General features: G+C 39.7%; 1 protein-coding gene across 1 annotated transcript; it reads left to right on the plus strand.

Moving 5' to 3' along the window:
• The first annotated feature begins 7,109 nt into the window (after positions 1 to 7,109).
• MIOS (meiosis regulator for oocyte development) lies at positions 7,110 to 19,205 on the plus strand. Its single transcript, XM_071735299.1, has 11 exons — positions 7,110 to 7,370; positions 8,301 to 9,668; positions 9,873 to 9,971; positions 10,884 to 11,141; positions 12,539 to 12,708; positions 14,306 to 14,371; positions 14,932 to 15,090; positions 15,818 to 15,970; positions 17,335 to 17,539; positions 18,609 to 18,738; positions 18,990 to 19,205. Exons 2-11 carry the CDS (start codon positions 8,372 to 8,374, stop codon positions 19,084 to 19,086), a joined length of 2,634 nt encoding a protein of 877 aa, XP_071591400.1. The 5' UTR covers positions 7,110 to 7,370; positions 8,301 to 8,371; the 3' UTR covers positions 19,087 to 19,205.
• Positions 19,206 to 22,458: the final 3,253 nt, after the last annotated feature.

The following is a 22,458-nucleotide window of genomic DNA, read 5'->3' on the forward strand; positions in this document are numbered from 1 at the left end:
ACTTTTTTCATGTTTAAGTTGCTCTGAATCTCTCTTGTGCCTCTTATGTAATTTGTGTGCATGTTTATGGTGTATTTGGACCATCATTAGAACTCAAGAAATGAGCAAGATGTCAGATATACACAGTACTGATTCCCTGGTACCTGAAGAACTTCCCCTTTAAACCAAAGTTAGGTGACATGATTATTTCCAGTGTTAATTAAACTCATATCCCACACTTTCCTGTGGAGAAATGTTAGGAACATACAAACTGAAGCTCATCTTTGTTATAAAAAGCACCAGGAGGTGATGATTGGAAACAGATGTGAAAAAAGTCATTATGTCCCACTTCAACAGTAGTAGAGGAATTAGAAAATAGAAAACACAGGTTGTCAATATTGCCTTTGTTGTAAAATAAGACTATTATATTTTAATTACTCTTAATTTTTACACACTTTTTGGCCTACTTTATTTATCAAAACAATTGCTGCGTTCCTAAAGATTTCTATTATTAAGGAAAAAAGGGCTGCTGTTCTGAGGAAAAATTCTTTTAAAAATTAAGAAATATTAGAATGAAATCTAAGACAACGAGTAGTTGTGCTATTATACCACATTTGTGGCTTAAATAAATAAGCCCTATAAATATATAACACATGAAATGCAGCTTCTTGGTTAATACAAATTCTCCAGTATGTTAAGAGACAAAAAAACCCCAAAACCAGCTAACATTAACAGAAGTGATAGAAGAAAAATGGTTCATCTTTTTTTTTTCTTTAAAAAGGTTTTCAAAGCTATGCAAACATTGGAAAGACCAATGAAATTATTTACTGTAATCCAAAGGTGAAAGTAGGAAAATGCTTAACAAGGAAGCCAAAGACTATGTGTTTCCTTTGTTTTCTGAGAAAAGAAATATGAGAGGCAGCTAAAATAAGGACCTAAGACCCTGGCTCATTGCCAAAGAAACTGTTAAAAATGTGACATTTAAATATTTCCAGGTTTTTGTATCTGAAGAAAGAGGTTATTCAGACATAACCTGAAATTGTCCAATTAGTACTTCAGAATATAATTTTTATTTCAGACAATTTTAAAGAGAGTAAGTAACAAATAAAGGAGAAAAGTTAAAAGTTCACATCTCCATGGCTTGCAGAAAAGCAGGTTCTGAAATCCTAAACACATAGGATCAAGGAAATATTTTTTCCCCAGATGATTTATAAATAAGATAAAAAACTTTATTAATGAGAGTGTTATCAAATGCTGAAATACGTTGCCTAGAGAGGATATGGATTCTCATTCTTGAAGACAGTCAAAAAACAACTGGGCAAGATCCTGAGTTACTTGTTCTACCTGACCCTGTCTTTTGCAGAGGAGTTGGACAAGAAAATCTCCCTCTAGAGGTGCCTTCCAACCTCAAACATTCAGTGATGCTGTGATACCAGACCATATTTCACTGAGAAACTAACCTGTATTTCAGAAATTTCACTCAAAGTACAAAAATGCTCTCCTAAGTGTACCTCACTCTCCTTGCAACTCCTCAGCAACTGTGTGCTGGGTACCAGACTTACTGATGTGTACTTATTTCTTCTGAATTTTCAAACATGATGTTAAGAAACAAATCTCTGAAGTCTTGTGAAAGACAGGAAAATGTTTATTGTCTCTTCATCTGTGAACCAAACAACAGGGCTGACAACAGGACACACCATACAAAAACGCCCCACTAGGCAGAAACATTCGATGTCCCAAATTCAATAACCAGAAGGATAAGCACAGCAAATTTTTGCTTTGCCAAAGCAAAACTGATGATCTAACCATTTAAATTCATACAGACACACAACAGGAAGCTCCAATTCAGACGTCTTGCTGTTAGAGAGGTTTGAGATCAGCTGAGTTGCTGAACAGGAAAGACAAATGTAGATGGGTCAGGGTAGGCATGCTTACCTGTTTCACTGCAGTGCAGTTTTAAGCTGGAACTTAACTGAAAAGGTTAGCAGCTTTTTTCTTTTATTTAAATAATAAATTCTACTCTAATAAGCTAATACCAAAGGGACCTAAAAATGCAACACCTTACACAGATGTCTGTTGCAACACAAAACCTGAAAAAGTGCTCCAAATCATAACTCTTTCATGACACATTTATTTTTCTTTATGAAATAATGGGTCTTTCAAGTAGTAATTGTCTATAACTACATTCATATAACCTGCTGCATGATTCATTGCATGGCATATTCATTTATATGCCCATAAGTAAGCAATTTATTCCCACTATTTCCTATTACAGTAAATCATTAGATCAGTCCTCTGGTTTAGTACAATATTCATCTGCTTTTACTTTCCAGCAGTTGTTTTGTTTGATATGAGAAGCCTGTCAAATATAAATAGAATATGGACTGCAACATTATGCAGCATTACTGCAAGGCGTGAAATGAAGAGATTACAGAAATAACAATCAAAATAACAATATTTAAAAGACAAAGGCAATTCAACCTGGCCTGATTCCAGCTTAAAAAAATTAGTTAAACAGAAGTCAGTTTTGAATTCCCCTGGAAGACCAGAGGACATTTTCAAGTACACAAACTGAACACTGCAGTAACAGCTGAAATACACAATTAATTCTCAGAAAACCATGTGAGAGTGTTTTTTCAATACCTCATGTTTCACTTACCTGAGGTCCTCATGGCCCCTTAGGGCCAAATGGACTTCGCAATGTCTTTGTATAAAAAAGGAGACAAAAAAAAATATTTTTGTTGATTAACATTTCTTAGTTACTTCTAGTATTTCTGTTGTATTATAATAAAATAAATTAAAAACACATGTTTCATATTAATTCTTAAACATTAACTTAATAAAAAAATTCCCTTTAAACAACATGCCCATATTCGGTGTTGAAATGCCCTGAACCATTTTCCTTCAGAACAAAGTTTTCTGTTGCCCTTTATAATCCATTTTAGTTAATTAGTTTTTGATACTTTACAGATGGCAAATGCTTCTTTCATCATTATCTTTTACAACTTGCCTAAAAAAGTTTTATAATCTTCTCCAAGAATTTCTCTGTAGTTTTCTTGGCTGCTTTATATTCAGGTAGCCTGGAAAACATATCCTGAATGATTTCCTATTATCTTATAGAGCATTTTCCTCTTCCTCCTAACAGATTGTTAAAAGTTGGACATTTTTTGCCTTTCTCATATGAGATGTTACATGTTTCCTCTCCAGACTGATGTTTCAACTCTTTTCCCCCTATAATTCCCTTATGCTTGAAGAGATGCTACAAACACCAGGGCAAACACAGATTTTCCTGTGCCTTTAGCAAGTTACCATGCCACAGACTCCTTTTTCTTTCAAAAAAAACCACCTTGCTTTCCTTTGAGCTTCTACTGAAATACTATGCTTAGTGACTGATCTCCAGGAATTTACAAATATTTCCATTTTGTTGTTGATACAGTAGATAGAATATAAGGAAAAAATCTCAGAATTACCACTGACAGGATCTAGTTATGACCCATATGAGAAATCTGAGTGTTGAAGGCAATACCTATTTTTCAGTTGGTTTCTACTTAGATACATGTGAGACAATCACGAGCTTATCCAACATGTCCATGTAAGAAGGCCTCAATTCATCTCCCCCTGAGCACGTTTCTGAGTGCCCAAATTTTAAAAAAAAAAGACTCCTGTTTGGCATCTGCAAGGCTTGGATGTGACTCCACATAGAGCCAGAGGTGAAGCAAAGGACACACCTAGAGAGCAGGTACAGAGCACATCTGAGTGATTACTGCCAGGCTGGGAACCACACCTTTTTGTTAGGAAATACTGGGCAATCTTATTTGCTACTCTGGTTTTTGCTGTTTATAGTTTCATGTCACTTTAAAGATGTAATCTCAAGGTATTCATGCCAGATGTATTTCTCTCTACATTTCTAGCCAAAGCAATCCAGTCATTTCCAACGAGGCTAAAGAAAACCAGGTGGTTTTCTTTTGTTAAATATATTCTGAATGTTTTGGAGAAATAAGGTATACTTTGGAAAGTACAGACTTTAGGGGAGGAGAAAGAAGGTAAAAGACAGATGGATTTGCTGTAGTCCTAACAAAAATCTACAGATTTTTGGCTCAACCTTAAGCCTTTGTAATCAGCACCCAGTCATGAAGCACATGGATTGGAACAGGGAAAGGAACTTGGAAAGCGAAGTGAGGGACTAAATGGAAACAGAGCTGAACACGAAGGGAACTGCTGGAGCCCCTCCTGGGTGGAACACACGCCTTGGAATCAGACATTCCTCACAACCTTTCCCATCCCTCCCTAGGGATAATCCACATAAATGGTAGCAACCTTGTCTTGCTCTCTTTGCCTGCATCAGTTCAGTGGTAATGTCTGCATGGAAGATTTAAAGCCTTACCTAAGAATAAAACAGATCTTAATGAAGTGTCTTCAGTGGTGAGTAAAGCTCTAATACTAGCAATTCCTTCTCAATTCCTTCTCAAACACAAATTTTTTCTTCTGAAGAAGAATTATTGCTAAGACTTGGAGGGAGAGAATATCTCCTGGATTACTTGACAAAATTTCAGCAAGTGATTCCCACACTGCATCAACAAAAGGTCCAAATACAATATTTTAGTTGGCTTAAAGAGTTTGAGTGCTGGAGAAAATTACTGTCCCTCTGTTATCTGTTACAGTCATTACTGCTTTTTGAAAATGTGCACTTGATCTTCTGTCAGAAGTTGCTGAGTTTCCATTTCCAGTCACAGGCCCTTATAATGTCTTTATCTGCAGGACTAAACCTCCCCCCAGCACCAGGTATTTCCTCCATTCATAGGGAACAGCTGATAGATTAGGAAAGTGGGGTTTTTCCACACAGAACATACATGGATTTTTAGGTTTGTTTCACTTGTTTGCAGAAGAATTGCAACTTCCTGGCACAGGCTGCCCAGGGAGGTTGTGGAGTCTCCTTCCCTGGAGGCAATCAAAGCCCCCCTGGACACTCCTGTGTGAGCTGCTGTAGGAGGCCCTGCTCTGGCAGGGGGGAAGGAGTGGGTGATCTTTTGAGGTCCCTTCCAACCTCTGATTTTTTGTGATTTCTGTGATCCCCAGTGTGTTCACACACCTTCAGCACTCTCTCATTCCACATTGGTGAGAGAAAAATTCTTGCAACATTTGGCTTTGCAGGTGACACATCCCAACTGTGTCATGACTGCAAACAAGTATTTGTTAAGTTGCATTACTATGTCACAGAGTTACTTCAGATAAAGTAAAACAACCCCACAAAGAACTAAACTTTTACTTAGGAAGATGCCCAGGATTCCCACCAGAAAATATTTAACACAATCTCCTATTTTCCACACTTATCAGTCATAGCCAGATCTTTAAATGCTTGCAGAAGTGCTGGAGTTATTGCATATCTACAAGAGAGTGTGCACTTGCTGTGTTGCTGATAATGAGACAGCCAGAAAAAACAGAAGTTTGGAGAGCTACAGCTACCAGGAACTGCTGGTGTTGCAGCCACTCCTGTGTGGGGAGGGCTCTGGAGAGCCATTTGGGTGGCAAAAAGGCAGAGGCAGACTCCAAACTGAACGAGGTTTTTCTGAAGTTTTATCACCTCAGTTCACAACCGTCCCATTTTTCAGTGTAAATGTGTCAAGGGTTTAACACTGGCCCAGCAATTAAACTGAGTAACAGATTATTCTCTGTTAATCCCCCTCCCCTCCCAAGTAAAGAAAGGAGAGAGAATAAGGGAGAGAGACTGATGGGTTGGAAACTAAACTACACATCTTTAATGAAACAGTAATGATAAATAGGAAAAATTAATAAATATATACAAATATACAGAAAAATTGATACCACGTCCCTTCCCCCGTTTTCCCCCAATAACTCTGACGTCACCACCGAGGCTGCAGGGCAGCCCTGGGAAAGTCCAGGCTGGACTCCTGGAGTCGGCAGCAGTTGGGAACTGGAGGCAGGAACACACAGATAAGGGCTGGCACGGATCAGGGGCACAGGCAGACGAACGGACGGGATCCTTCCAGGATGCTGAAGCAATCAGGGATAGGTGAAGAAGGGGAAGCAGGAAGGGGTTTGACCCCCTGTGATCCCTCAAATTTATACTGAGTGTGACGTGTATGGGATGGAATGCTCTGTTTGGTCAATTCTGGCCATTTATCTTGCCCATTCCTCCCCAAAGGAGGGCTGCAGGTGGGACCTTTTTACTCCTCTCCTTCTGGAGGGTAAAATGTTCCTCAGAGCTGAGCAGTGCCCTTGGCTCTGCACACCAGTCTCTGGCTGTAACTATAAACATCAAGTGTTATCAGTCCTAGAAGCAGACACTGACTGAGAAACTTGCTGTTAATTTCAGCAAGTGCAGCTACTTACAAGAGACTTTGCTGAAAGCTAAAGTACAAGGCAGAAAAATTACCTTTATCCTGGCCCAAACCAGGACAAAATAACAGCATTCAGTTGCTCACAGCTGCAGTCACTTTCACCCACGTGTAAACACGTGGTATTCCTCCCCACTGCCAGCCCCTGGCACTTTTCTACACCAACCTTCCACAGATGACACAGAACATCTTTGGCTGGAAGACCCTCAAGATCGTCGAGGCCAACCTTTGGCCAACCCTGTAAGCTCACCACTAACCCACATCCTTACAGACCGGGTCCATACGCTGTTTGAATACCCCCAGGGATGGCGACTCCACCACTGCCCTGGGCAGACTGTTCCTAATGCCCGACAACCCTCTCAGTGAAAAAAACGTTTCCTAAAATCCACCCTAAACCTCCCCTGGCGCAGCTTCCATCCATTTCCTCGGGCCCGGCCACACCAAGCAACGCCACAGCAAGCACTGAGGCCCTCTCAGGAACCAGCACCAGGCCTCATCGGGCCCTTCCCCAGCCCCACCGAACCCCACACCCCCTCCCGGGCCCTGCGCACACTGCACACGTCAGAGGCCCACAGCGCTGACGTCACCCTGCAGCCCGCACAGGCCGGGCGTGACGTCACCGCTCTCGCAGCTACCACCACCGAGGCGCGGCCCGGGGCCGGAAGTGATGTCACACCTCCGCGCTAAGCAGTGACGCTTCCCCCCCGCCGGAAGCGCCACCGCCATTCCTTTCCCCCCGCGCCGGAAGTGCCGCAGCTTTTCCTTCCCCGCTGCCCCCGCAACCGGAAGAGCTCGGGCGCCGCCCGTTCTTCCTCCTGGGGCGGCGGGGCCGTTCGGGCGCCGCCCTCCCGGCGGCCGCGGTGGTGGCGGAGGGCGCCGGGGGGTGGGTGAGCGGCAGCGGCTGCGGCGGAAGCGGGTGGAGGGACACCCGTCCGCCCGCCTGCTCTCCCTCCGGTTATTTCCCAGCACCGTCCTCGTTCCGCGGCTCTGCCCCTGGGTGGGGAGCGGTGAAACGGGCCGGGCCCCCCGGGGCAGGTAGGAGCCGGGACGGGGGGAGGGGGGGGTCGCCGGCAGGGCCGAATGTAAATAGAGACAAGGAAGTGCTGGATTAGAAGGTGGGGTTTGGAGCAGGAGAATAATGTGAGGATTGAAAAATGGAATTCCTGCAGAAATCATTTCAGAAGGCGAGGCGTTGTAGGCCGTGGAACAGACTTCAGAAGCAACAGACGGACTCTCATTTCTGTCAATTAGTTCCTGTCAATTAGGCAGGGAAGATTTCTTCTGCATGTTTTAGGGAGTGGCTCTTTACCAGCAGCACAACCACAGGTTATGCCACATCGTATTTCATTTTAACTCCTTCTTTCATAATTACGGAAGGGCACTGGTGTGGTGCTGCAAACACAGCAAATCCTGCTGTAATTTTGTGGGTGTTTATGGTCGTTCTGTCTCAGTGGGGATATCCCAGCAACAACAAAGCCTGCTGCTGTGGAGAGGATTCAGGGTTTGGCCTGAAACGTGTCTGTGGTAAAAGTTGTTGGGAATTATTTTCCCATCTCGCTCTCTACAACTCCCTGAAAGGAGGGTGTAGCCAGGTGGGGGTTGGTCTCTTTTCCCAGGCAACCCTCAGCAAGACAAGAGGGCACGATCTCAAGTTGTGCCAGGGGAGGTTTAGGTTGGACATTAGAAAGAATTTCTTTACTGAGAGGGTGATCAGACATTGGAATGGGCTGCCCTGGGAAGTGGTGGATTCTCCGTCCCTGGAGATATTTAAAAAGAGACTGGATGTGGCACTCAGTGCCATGGTCTGGTAACTGCAGCGGTAGTGGATCAAGGGTTGGACTTGATGATCTCTGAGGTCCCTTCCAACCCAGCCAATTCTATGATTCTATGATTTGTTTAAAGATCATTTTGGATGACGAAAGAGTTTGGGGTTTGATAACGTTCAATAAATAATTTTCTCAGCAGCTGCCATACGGATGGACATCAGCCGGATCTTCTCACGGGAGCTTAAATCCCACCTAAATTAACCTCCAAACATGAGTGGCTCCAAACCTGACATCCTCTGGGCCCCACACCACGTGGACAGGTTTGTCGTGTGCGATTCGGAGCTGAGCCTGTATCACATTGACTCTGCTGTCAGTTCCGAGCCCAAGGCGGGCTCCTTGCGCTTGTCTGAAGAAACCACAGCCACCCTCCTGTCAATCAACTCGGACACTCCCTACATGAAATGCGTGGCTTGGTATCCCAAGTATGATCCCGAGTGCCTCCTGGCCGTCGGGCAGGCCAACGGGAGAGTGGTGCTGACGAGCCTGGGTCAGGACCACAACTCAAAATGCAAGGATCTGATAGGCAAGGAGTTCGTTCCCAAGCACGCGCGGCAGTGCAACACCCTGGCCTGGAACCCCCTGGATAGCAACTGGCTCGCTGCAGGGCTGGATAAACATCGGGCTGATTTCTCAGTGTTGATCTGGGATATCAGCAGCAAATACGCCCCGGAGACGGCGGTTGCCACGGAGAAAGTGAGGCTTTCAGCAGGAGAGCAGGAAGCTGGGCTGGTGGTGACCAAGCCCCTGTATGAATTAGGGCAGAACGATGCTTGTCTCTCTCTTTGCTGGCTGCCACGGGATCAGAAGCTGCTTTTAGCTGGAATGCACCGGAATCTGGCCATCTTTGATCTGAGGAACACCAGCCAAAAAATATTTGTAAACACCAAGGCTGTCCAAGGGGTGACGGTTGATCCCTATTTCCACGATCGTGTAGCTTCCTTCTATGAAGGTCAGGTGGCCATATGGGATTTAAGAAAGTTTGAAAAGCCAGTTTTGACCTTGACAGAGCAACCAAAACCCTTAACAAAAGTCGCCTGGTGCCCAACAAGAACTGGACTGTTAGCTACCTTAACAAGGGATAGTAACATCATTAGGCTGTACGACATGCAGCATACTCCCACCCCCATTGGAGATGAAACTGAGCCCACAATAATTGAAAGAAGTGTCCAGCCATGTGAGAACTACATTGCTTCATTTGCTTGGCATCCCACGAGCCAAAACCGAATGGTGGTGGTGACTCCCAACAGGACTATGTCTGACTTCACTGTTTTTGAAAGAATTTCCCTCGCCTGGAGTCCAGTCACATCCTTAATGTGGGCTTGTGGACGACACCTATATGAATGTACAGAGGAAGGAAAGGCAAGTTCCTTGGAAAAAGACATAGCCACCAAAATGCGGCTCAGAGCTCTGTCAAGGTATGGTCTGGATACTGAACAAGTTTGGAGAAATCACCTCCTAGCTGGAAATGAAGATCTCCAGCTGAAATCCCTCTGGTACACTCTGCATTATATCCTTTATCTTACTGTAGTCTATATCCTAAAGAAGCTCTGTGCCTTTTTATGTAAACCACTTATATGAAATGCATGGAAGTCTTTAAATATAACACTACATCCTGTAAATACTTTGCCTATGTTAATAGAATGTGACTTTAAAATTTAAAAAAAAATTTTGAACACTTGGGAAAAATTAAGCTTCCTATACATGAAAATACTTATGAAGCAGTATACTGAAGATATGGATCAAAAACTTACAGGAAACAAAGGTCCCTTAGTTTATGCTGGAATTAAATCAATTGTGAAGTCATCTTTGGGTAAGACTGCTCCAACTTTGATCAAAGTTCCAATATAGTTTGCTTACAGAATGATGCATTCATGGGCTTGTCTTTAAAAGTTATTGGCAGAGGCTATTTTGAAAATACAAGAACCAAGTATGTCTGTGTGTTTTAGTAGATGTGAGTTAACAGTTTATATTACAGTAATCTCCAGAATTTCCACTGTTCTTGGAAAGTCAGTAATCACAAAAGCAAAATATCCTCAGAGGTAAATTTTCAGCTCAACTCTTTCAAACACTTGACAGTTTTTACTATGGCACTGAAAATTCTTGCTCCCCAATTAACTGTTGTGTTTTTCCAAGTTCCCCACAGGGGTCTTTTTCCAGGAAGGTCACTTTATTGTAGCCACTGCTGATGTACTAAATACATTTACATAATGATGTTTAAGTAACCTGAAGTGGTAGTGACCCCTGATGCATCACATTATGCTTCTCATGCTCAGTGAAACTTTTATTATATAACCTCCTATTTGAATCTTTCCTTCTGTATTCATTGTGTGTCTTATTATGCTCCTTAGAGCCAAAAAAATCCAAACAGCTCTTCAGCAGTGGGGAAGCTGGAATGTGGAGAACTGGTAGAGCAGGTGCTTGACTGTGTGTTATGTATTTTCAGATTGATCAGACATACTGATCACTTCTCTCAAGTGTAACAAGAACCTCCAAAATCTGAGGAGGCAGAGGAAACAAAAAAGACTTAGTGGGGCATATATGACAATTTCAGAGGTCAAAATAATTTTGTGTATCTGCCCCTCACCACAGAATTTTTATCTCTGTTAGTTTGAAGTACTAAAATATGATACTCAGCTTTTGTACTATATGGTTGAAATCCAAGTGATGTGATTGCAGCTGAAATAGTAATTTAAGCATAATTTAATTTCTTTCTTATTTCTAGGAACAACAGAGAACCTCAGGCAGAGCAGAAGTGGAGCTGATAGACAGGCAGATATTATTCAGTATCTGAGTGAGGAGAGATCCTTGGCTTTGCAGCTCTGTGGATGGATAAAGAAGGGAACAGACTTAGATGTGGAGCCTTTTTTAAACTCATTGGAACAGGAGGGAGACTGGGAGAGAGCTGCTGCTGTAGCACTTTTCAACTTGGACATACGGCGAGCAATACAAATTCTAAATAAAGGGGCTTCCTCAGGAAAAGGTGAGTATTGTGTTCAGTATCTTTTATTTTGGCATCGTATCACCTTGGTAGGTTTCTTTCTGTAAACAGAATTATGGAACATAATATGGAAAAGATGTTTGCTGTCTTACAGAATAGTTGCTGGAAGTGGTTGCATTGAGGCCTGACAATGTGACAAATACTGATTTTTCACTTCTCAAGACTATCATGTGCCTTACTGTCTGGTTAAAATAGATAGCATGTTTCAGGATTTCCTATTGATACATACATCAGAAAAGTGTTACACTTTTATTTTAATGGAATTGTCTTGGCTAGATGTTGCATGGATCTGCTGCTGTTGGGCAGCACTTTTCTCTCTTTGGAGAGAAATGTGCAGTACTCTAAGGCTACAACTGAACAATCCCTACCTGTGTGCTATGTTTGCTTTCCTGACAAGTGAGTCTGGCTCATATGCACTTTTCCACCAATGTGACAGCTTGGAATAGCTGAAATGTATAATCATAGAATTGGAGAACAGTTTGGATTGGAAGGGACATTTAAAGGTCATCTAGTCCAAACGCTCCTGCAATGAGCCAGGACGTGTTTATCTAGATCTGATTGCTCAGGGTAATACTCAGGGTGTGCAGAAAACATTTGCTTTGAAGTAATATTTGGTAACAGTTGCAATGCATGAGGGAAAAGGTAAGATATGGGAGCCTGGAGATGAAGGGATTTTTCTTCTGTTTTCTTGCTCCCACAGCTCTGATTTGCATCAGTGTTCTCTTACAGAATTTAGAGGACTGTCTTGCCACTAAAATGAGTATGTCAGACATCCAGGGAGCTCTCAAGGTTATTTTATTTTTAATACTGCCCCTATTTAGCATGGGGAAAGTATGTGTGTGCTTTCCATAGGGAAGGCTAGGAGTGGAGACACAGAATGTTCAAATTAAAAAATGAAGTTGAACTTTCTGAAAGAGTGAATACTTAGATTAAAAAGATTTTAATGATTTTGGGAAACTTGTTAACTTGTAACTGCTAAATGCAATTGTCATCCTCTGGCTAGATCTGTTAAGTGATGGCTATATATACAATCATATTTCTTAATTTTTTGTGGATATAAATTATGGTTATGACAATCTTTTATAATAGCAATAGCAATTTAGAAGTTCAAAACTATCTGAAAAGAACAGAACCAGGCTGTTGTGCATGTGGGCTTGTGACTTTTAGAGCTGTTCACTTACCTGAAGAGAGGCATTTGAGAAACTAGAACATGCTATTGTACCCCCATTTATTTTAGCTAGCACTAATTCTACTGCATTTTGTCTTACATTCTGATAAAATGTTGTGTTTCAAATTGGTGTTTTCAATTACAATTTAAACTTTATTCCATTATGTCCTTAATTTGAATAATATTTCCTCAATTGTTTTCAATAAACCAGGTGACCTGAACCTCAATGTAGTAGCAATGGCTCTATCGGGCTATACAGATGAGAAGAACTCACTTTGGAGAGAAATGTGCAGTACTCTAAGGCTGCAACTGAACAATCCCTACCTGTGTGCTATGTTTGCTTTCCTGACAAGTGAGTCTGGCTCATATGATGGTGTTTTGGTGAGTAAATTTCTCCTACATTAAAATTCCTTTAGGTAATAGGTGCTTATTTGTACACATGCACACATGTAGGTGGAGTGCTGTATACTCCATTAATTAATCAGATTAAAATGTATTGTTTTCTGCTGATGCTGGCAGATACCATTTTTTCCTCCTAAACAGACACCTCATATTACTGAACATTGTGTTAGCCAGTGGAGTCTATAAAAACATGCATAAGCAACCAATAGAGTTCACACAAAAGAATTCTGGTTTATTTTTTTTTTCCTTGTTCACTTCTTAAGCCACTAGAAATACATTATCCAGATAATTTCAGCAGGAAGAAAAAGGGAGATGGAGGTTAATAATGGAAATGCACAGAACAGAGTAAGGGCAGGGCAGTTCACAAAACTTTCATCAAGCATTATTTGCATTGAATTGCATTTTATTGTTCCTTGACTATTTGTTAAAATAATTTCAGTGTGGTGAAACAGTAACCAATAGTTTCACATCTGAAATTAGTATAAACTTGCTATGTAAAGAGTAAACAAGATCTTTAATTATGAGATATTTTGAGCCTTTTCAGAGGTAACATACTTGGTCCTTGGTTAGAGAACCACATAGAATCATAGAACACTTGATTCGGCTGGAATTATTAGCTCAATAGAGGACTTCTGTAATGCAACAGGGTAATTGTCCTAAACTTGTTGAAGACACAGTTGTCATAATATGATGCTTTTAAGGTATTAAATAAAGGAAGAATCCATGAGGAGAGAAACCAGAGTGTTTTTTGTTTTGTGTTGTTTTTTGCACTGGAGATTGTTCATGTTCTATGTGTTGTATAATAATTTTTATAGTTGTTTTTATTGATCAGTTGGAAACAGACTATACATTTTTAGGTTTTTTAATTTTCACTTAAAGGACACCTGTTGAAATATATATGATAAAGATTTTGCCATGCACATCTGCCAATGCACATTTAGTGGTGTCAGTCACAATTTCTATTCTGTAAATACCAGGAGGAATGCATGTGGGCACAGCTAAGTACCAGAATGAATTGAGTCAAGAATTTTTTTCTTGAGTGTTAGACCAAAAAGAAAAGGATTAGAAAGCAGCAAGTAAGTACTATGGCATTGCTGCACATTGAGTGTCAATGTAATTGTGATAAATCCATGTGCTGGATATTTGTTTTTAAGGCTTAGTTGTGATTTTTAGGAAGGAATCCAGTGGTTACAGTAGTTATATTTAGTGTAAACAAAGGTTTATTGGGGTTTTTTTGCCCCCATGACTTGGTGGGACTCCTGGCTGTATGTGCTAGCAGAGCTGTAGCCCAGCCCAAGCTGTGTTGCAGTTTCTGCATCTGGAATTACACCAATGTAAGCCCTGTTGTAGCAGACTTTCTGCCACTTGGATACATTGTTCCAGGAGTCACATTCTGGAGCTGATACCTGTACCTGAGTATAAACAATCTGATAATAAACGTTGGCATTCTTCAGCTGCAATGCTTTCTTTATCCATTATCAGAGTATACAATACTTCAAACTTCTGACTTCTCCAATGTATTGAGAAAGCGGAAGCTTGCATGTGATGGTAACAGTTCCCATTTTTCTCTCCAAAGTATGAAAACAACGTAGCCGTACGAGACAGAGTGGCATTTGCTTGCAAGTTCCTCAATGATGCTCAAGTAAGTTGGAGCTTGCATGTTTAAGCAAAATGTAAGGCTGGGTTTTCATTAGAGGTGGGAAAAGCTGGGGTGGAGGGGTAAACAGTGAAAGAAAAGAGTCAGTGAGTGATTTAGTTTTTTCTTGTCAATCGGTTATAAGGTATGGTATAATCTGGTCTTCAGTTTGTACCTTCAGCTTGATTTTTGTCTCTTTTTTCTTTAATCTTGATTACCTGCTTGTTTGTTAAATGTTGTTGCATTAATTGTCTTACTGGAGAGTACTTATTCTTAGTATTTAATTCCAGATATTTACCTCCTTTTGAATTAAGGCTTGGTTTTACATCAAGAATGTATTGGTTTAAATCCATTGAAGTATTCAAGGAATATGTAATGTTTTAATTCTGTCAATACAGTGGAACTACCTATATACCTTTTCCTTTGTTAGATGCAGCAAACACTATTCTGTTAGCAGAAGACTCTTAAAGTTCTCCAACTGTTGAACATTTTGACATAAGCCAACATAATTGAGTTAGGAACAGATACCAGATGGCAAAAGTAACTTTTTTTTTTTTTTTTTATAGCTGAACAGGTTTATTGAGAAGCTGACAAATGAAATGAAGGATGCTGGGAATTTAGAGGGAATACTGTTAACAGGGTTGACAAAGGATGGAGTAGACTTGATGGAGAGTTATGTTGACAGGACTGGAGATGTCCAGACAGCAAGCTATTGTATGCTACAGGTTAGTGTTTCATTCTAAAATAAATCTTTATAGAAGACAACTAAGCATATTTTCTTTAGCAGTATGGTACTGAATCTTATGGGCTAAAAAATATTGTGCATAGGAATTTATGACTATATTGTGCCTGTTTTATGGAATCACCTGAAGTATTCAGTGACAGGCATGTATCTTCACTCTTTCAGTGTGAGATTGCTTGAGGAGACAGTAGGTAAAAGAGGAAAAAAGAAAAAAAGTCATCCTCTCTAGCTGAACTGGAGTTATCTGTTCCCATGCTTACTGCTGATGTGTATATTAATAGGCTTCAAACACTTTTTGCTTCAGGATTTTGATAACAGTTTTTTTGTTTGTAGGGATTGTTTTTTGGGTTTTTTTATGATGAACTTGTCATGGCCCTTAGTTACAGCTTTTGCCAGCACTGTGTGTAATTCTGTATGTAATCATAACAATGATACAGGCTCTGGTATGTGACAGAATTTTATAATCCTTCAGCTAATAGACTCAAGTTTTTAGTAGGACATGGCAGGATAGGTATTTTCAGCTAGAGAGGCACACTAAAGCAAATTTTCATCAAACTCACAGTACAGTTTATTAGAAAATCTCTTTCTAGACAAATTACACTGCATTATTTCTCATATCTTGTAGTATTTTCTATAGGTCCTCTAAAAAGTTAGTAATATGTATTGTGTATCTTTAGAGTGTGTCTGATATATTTTTGTGCCTGCTTTAGGGTTCTCCATCAGATGTACTTAAGGATGAGAGGGTTCAATACTGGATTGAGAACTACAGGAATCTTCTAGATGCTTGGAGGTTTTGGCATAAACGTGCAGAATTCGATATCCATAGGAGTAAGCTGGACCCCAGTTCAAAACCTTTGGCACAGGTAAATGTCATTCTTGCATGAAGTATGCTTAGCCCAGGGAAGAAAAGTGGCCTGATACTTCTTTAGAAGGAAGCTGCTGGACACAGCCTGGCTTTCATGAGAATTTATGTGCAAAAGAAAGATTTCAACTAAGGCTGCCCCCCAAAAGTAGCCATGTTGGGGTATTTTTGGTTGTTTAAGTAATTTTTGAGAAAGGACTTAACTGTTTTGATAGAGAGTACAGAATTAAAGTAAACGAAGCTGAACTTCATGTCTAACCTAGGAAATCAGTTTCCTATTATTTTTATTCAAGTGTTTGGGTTTTTTTTTCTTAAACCCTTTTCTTTTAAAGCTGTATTTCAGAAACTGTGCCTTTTCAAGGCTTTTTCTGGAGGAACTTTTTTTTCCTCCCATGTTGAAAAACAAAAGTAAAGATGTATCATCCAGCTGAATATTGCTTCATGGTGAAGATGCAGAAACCAAGGAATTAAACCAAGAACCAGTTCAAATTGTCTCTGTTTTAATGGAAGCAAATATCAAATGCCAACCTGTTTTGAATCCCTTGGACCCAAATGAGCAGCAGCAATTTTTGTTATCAGTTCTGAACATAAGCTAAACCAAAAACTAACGCCCTGTCCAAATGCTATCTGCTTAACTGGTGGCATTTTTAGCCACTTATCTTAGTACAACACCTTCTGCTCTCTCATCTGCTCATGAAGTGCACTGCAAGTCTAAGATCCCAAAGGTTTCTAATTAACTCTGTTTTTGAATTCACGTAACTTAAAGCAACTTAAGGAGCACTGCATCCCTACTACTTACAATAGTAATATCTATATATGACAATGTCATATGTAATAATCATTGGCATCATCATCTAATAATAACAGCTCCTTCCTTATGTGATGAACATAAATAGCCCCTGAAGAGCTAAGAATATGTGCTGCTTGCTATCCAGTCACAACCTGTGGTATGCAGATAAAGATTATTAGGAGAATTCTCATGTTGGGCACTCTAGACTGGGTCAATTTACTATAAGGAGGGAGAGACCAGATTTACTTGTTCCTGAAGCAGAGTAAATTTAACTTCATTACTGCAGGTAAAGCTTTTTATCATCTTCAGTAGTACCTTTCCAAGTTTTAGCAGCTGTGCATGTTTTATGTACTTTCAAAGTAAGTGGGCATCACTAAGGCCTACTTCTTGGGTTTGTGTGCCTCATCTGTAAGGCAAGATGCTAAGACATTATTCCTGCACAAGTAGTCTTGACTTCCCAGGGCATTCTCTAGAATATCTGGTAAGGAAGTGTTTGCAAACTTGAACAGATTCACTCATGGTTGTAGCCAAAGTGGAACAGAACCAAAAAATTAATGGGCTTTTGTTCTTTTTAGGTGTTTGTGAGTTGCAACTTCTGTGGGAAATCAATCTCTTACAGCTGCTCAGCTATTCCTCATCAGGGACGAGGCTTCAGCCAATATGGAGTCAGTGGCTCACCAACCAAGTCAAAAGTTACCAGTTGTCCTGGCTGCCGTAAACCTCTTCCTCGCTGTGCACTTTGCTTGATAAATATGGGAACACCAGTTTCCAGTTGTCCAGGTATGACACAGTGGATTTTAGTTATCCAGGTGGAGTACTAGCTAGAAGCCTAATTAGGCAGTTCCTGTTGGAACATCATCTGTTGCACCTTTTCCTTTATATTTATACTCATACTGTAAATCTTCATACTTGTCTTCCTGAGGGAGGAATACCATAACTGAAAACTTGTTCACATCCCATCTGATTTTATGAAGAAACCTGTGTCTCAGTTCTTTGGTGTCAGACAAGCATGGTTGCTTGGCTCTGACAGTGAAATTCCATAGGGAGACAGATTAAAGGATTCAAAGATTTCAGGTGTTTTGGTGGTCAGCATGGTGAGCCGTAAGACTTTAAAATAGGAAATGAGTTTCTTGAGACAAATTTTAGGGACACTACAGAAGTCTTGGAATTGATTTTTAGCTGAAAGAGAATTGCATGTGGTAGTATGAAAGAATGTGTGGGTTATGCTGTCACAGAATAGAAAATGGTTCTAAGTGGCTTGGGCTCAGCATTGTACATGGTCCAAATGTACCTGAGTTTGTATATATTTTTAGGTCAGTCTTGGTATAGAGCCATGAGCAGCTGTGCAGTCCTTTTTATATATTTCTTGTCATTCTTTCACTGATCTGTGTATATTGTAAATGCTCCAATTCACAACTTAGATTTTGTTCTTTTTTTAAAAAATAAATGCACGTATGTTATTTTTTTTCCTGAAGTAGAACATTTCATTTGCAAATGAAATTTTTGCATTTCACTTGCAAAACAAGCCTGTAATTCACTGGAATGTAGATCAATCACTGGAACATAAATCAGTGTTGGAAAAGATTTTGTCTGTAAAATTTTTTTACTAGGCAAGCTTAGTGTGTCTGTAAGATGTGAAACAACAGCTCAGCAATATAACTCTTGTTTTGGCTTTCTACCAGTTCTTATCTGTGTAATAATTTTACTGACTTCTCTTTAAAATCAGGCCATTTATTGACATAATGTTCCTAATTCAAAATTTATTCTAGTAGTGTTTCTGGGACTGAAATACAAGTTAAGCATAATGTGTTACAGGCATATTTCTGGGGGTGGGTTTGCCTCTGCACAGGAGGATCCAAGTCAGATGAAAAAGTGGATCTTAGCAAAGACAAGAAGTTAGCCCAGTTCAACAACTGGTTTACTTGGTGTCACAACTGTAGACATGGTGGACATGCTGGGCATATGCTGAGCTGGTTCAGGTAAGTTGATGTTAAAATCTTCTTATTTCACCTGCATGCTGCCCTGAGTAGGACTGTTTTGCCCTGTTTTGATTTATCTGTCATTATAAGGTTTCGTTGTTTAGAATGTATGCAAAACTTAACTATGCTGCTTAGTTTTCCTGATACATTGTGTCCCTGCTCATACTTTATAAAGTGTATAGATTACAAAATTCTTGTTAATTTTATCTTACCTTTTTTCTTTCTTTCTTGTCTCTGCTATTGCTATCTAGAGATCACACTGAGTGCCCGGTTTCTGCCTGCTCTTGTAAGTGTATGCAACTGGACACAACAGGGAATCTCATTCCAGCAGAGACTGTCCAGGCATGAATAATGTTTGAAAATGTGGGGCTCTCTAATGGATGTCCATCCTAATCCAAGCATATATTTCAGACAAAGGTCGTTTGTGACTTACTGTGAAAAAATAAATTGCTGTCAGATTAGTAAAATGATGTGTGTGTGACTGTGCTTGGTAGAAACTGGGTATTCCTGAAATGAGCCTCTGGGTATACAGTGTGTGGTCCTTGTTCAGAGGACTGCAGCAATTCAGTACAAAAGTGATCCCAGAATTGTGGACACCTTGGGTTTGCTAAAACTTCAAATAAAGTTTTCAGGGTAATGCTGATCAGCCTTTTTTCTTGTTTTCCAAAGAAAGCTGTGTTTATATGCTCTGTTTAGTGAACGTGGGGCTTCAAAATAAACACATGAAAAGTGTTCTTCAGAAGACTGCAGAATGGTGCTGTGGATTCCTCCATTTCTTGTTTAATCACATTTTCTTTTATGCAAACAATCGTTTTGTTTTAAGTTCATTCAAAGTGCCACTGTTAATTGTATTCCAAAGATTTTTATTTTGCATGAAAAATCATTTATTTTTGTTCCCACGTTTGGTTAATAGTAAAGCAGTCTCTTTGCAATTTAAACTGCTCTTTAATTTACCTACATACCTAGCCCATGTGAATTTTAATACTAAAGAATTTGGAGTTTCTTCCTCCTAGCAAAGTCTGTATCTTAGAGTAGAGTTTCAGAAAAGTCATGGGTCTGTTTCAGTGCAGAGTGCAGGTAAACTATAGGAGGTTTCATTTGATTGAGTAATTTTAAACGTAGTACTGTGACGATCTGAAATCTCAAGGTCTGGAGATTTGTAAATATTTAAGTTTTAAACTACATGCAGAGTTTTGAGTATAAAAATATTTGAAGACTTTTGGATAAGAAGCATTTCCCCATACTTCTGAAATATGCTGGGATATGTGAAATCAACCTATGGAAGTCCTGCTTCGGGTCACCAGTGGATGCCAGTCAGCTCCCAGAATGCTACACAATTTTAGGTCATTGGCAATTAGTTCTAGATATATTATCAGCTGGAACTATTATTTATTAACTTGGTTCAGCTGTGCTAGGAACTAACTGGTATTTTTGTTCTTCATTTTGTAGGCAGCAAAATTAAAAAAAAATAGGGGGAAAACCAAACCTGTTTTAAGGTGTGTAATAATAACATCAGTTTACTTGGTGTGTGCTTATTTCCTAGTAGAAACAGTGTATAACTTACAAAACAAACATGTGCTATGAAATATTAAACAGAATGCTAGCAATAAACTGGTACTGTATTGCCAGGACAGTGAAAATGGGTGTATTAAGAGAATATATTGTAATATACCATTAGTTCTAAGTATTCTAGTGTAGTTGCAACAAGATAAAATGTGGAAATGTTTTCTGTAGATATACACAATTACAGTCAGCACCTCTGGTTATATATTCAGATTTAGCATTAATGTAATATATCTGCTACATGTATTCTGATCTAATTTTTTTTGCCTAATTGACAATGATCCTTTTTTTAAGTTAAAATCCAAGAGGTAATTGATATTTTTAGGCATGGGGAAGTGGTTACTTTTTTTTTCTTGTTAGAGTATTTATTTTTCTTTCCAGTGTTTTTGCACACTTTTATGTTGCTGTTGAAGAGGTCTTCAAAATGTCCCCCACTTATAAATGTAAACGGGTTTAGTTTACAATACCCTATTTATATAAATTCAGGCAATAAATCTTAATTTCCATAAAACAAGTTTTGTAAGTGTCAAGGATATGTTTTTATTCCCCTGTAGTAACAATTAATAAGTTTTCCTGATAAATTTCATGTCCAGGTGAATGCAGCTACTACCTTAACACCTCATTTTCTTATGTAAAGAAAACTCATTTGTAACATTTTCAACTTGGCTATGCTTGTTTATGTCAGATTCTATCATTTCATTAGATTAGATATTCACTTTGATAATCAGCCTGTCTTTGAAGTGTTTTGGAATATGCATATTCTGGCACAGTATAATTACCAGTTTTGGCTGTTGTAATTGGTAATCAGGCTTTCAGGCCAGTAATTACACTGTTTGTAAAATTTACAGAGGTGTTATTTTTTTTTTAATGATCTGACTTTTTTTCCCGTTTTGCATTTAAATTAATAAAGCTGTGATTTGGGGGGTGATTTGTTGTCTTCTAACAAGAAATATAGCTGCAGACATTTCATCAGCTGCAGTTACTTTCACATTTACTGTTTTCTGTTTGGAAAATAGGTCCCAGGTGTCAGTCACAGGTGTAGAGGGAGCAGAAGGCTGTCCAGCTCCCACTGACAGGAACTTCTTCAGTCAGCTGTGATTATGTTGTTTAATTCATACCCCTCCCTTTCAGCTCCCAGGTTCCCAGACATTCCCACCTTCCTGTCCTCCTCATGAAGCCACCAGCTCCTATTCACACCTTCCATTACAGCTCCAGGTTATGGTGACATCCCTCTTTGGTATTTATGATGTATTTGCCATGGTGACTCCCCTTTGATCAGTGACCCAAAGAGCTGCTGTTTCCCTTACTATTATCTGCAAGGTCTGATTCTTAACACTTTTATCTTGTGAGTACAGTCCCACACTGCTGTCCTAGTAAGTGCACATATGACCCCAGCATTACTTTTCCTGAATATCAAGAATATTTTATAGTTCCTTGCATTGCTGTCTTGTTACTGCAGCCCAGGAGTCACAAACCTTGATGCAGTCTGGAGGAGCAGATGAATGAAAAGAACTCAGTGACAACATTTAGTTGCACACTTCTTGCCTCGCCAGGTATCATCATTAAGGGAGTGGATAGACAAGAAGAGTTTTGAGACAAGGGGAAACTAATATTTATCACGCAGATGTGCTCAAATACTTCCACAAAAGAGAGAACCAAGGTGTTCTCTGGGGGTAAAGTGCTACCTATAGCCCTCTGGTAGCAGACAATTCTTTTAGGCCAGGATACTCTTGATAACCAAGAACTATTTGCACATGACATTTTCTATAACAATGTACATGCAGTTTTATAAAGTGCCCAGTACAAAATACTTAAATTCTAGGAAAACAAGCATGCAGTTATTAACAATGCCTTTTTATTTTACTGAGTACAGTTAGGCAGCAATACAGCAATAAAAGCACTGCAGGACAAAGCTGGATATGTCATGCTGACCTTGTGTTCCTGTTTGCTGTATGAAACTGACTCATACTTCAAAAATTCTTTCCAGTGACAATAACTGTGTCATTGTCTTCTGAATACAGGAGTAAAACAGAGCACCTGCAGATCTGATTATCCACCCAGTTAGTAGTAACTTTGATAAATAAATCTTTAAAACAAAGAAATTCCTTGACTTAAAATGGAGGTGGCTATAAATAGCATAAAGCCAGCAATCTTACA

Source organism: Heliangelus exortis, chromosome 2 (assembly GCF_036169615.1).
Source record: "Heliangelus exortis chromosome 2, bHelExo1.hap1, whole genome shotgun sequence".
NCBI classification, from domain to species: domain Eukaryota; kingdom Metazoa; phylum Chordata; class Aves; order Apodiformes; family Trochilidae; genus Heliangelus; species Heliangelus exortis.

Coding starts and splice junctions, on each gene's coding strand:
- MIOS (XM_071735299.1), top strand. CDS start 8,372: ATGAGTGGCTCCAAACCTGACATCCTCTGGGCCCCACACCACGTGGAC. Junction 14,372..14,931: donor AGTTCCTCAATGATGCTCAA/GTAAGTTGGAGC, acceptor TTTTTTTTATAG/CTGAACAGGTTTATTGAGAA. Junction 17,540..18,608: donor ACCAGTTTCCAGTTGTCCAG/GTATGACACAGT, acceptor GCCTCTGCACAG/GAGGATCCAAGTCAGATGAA.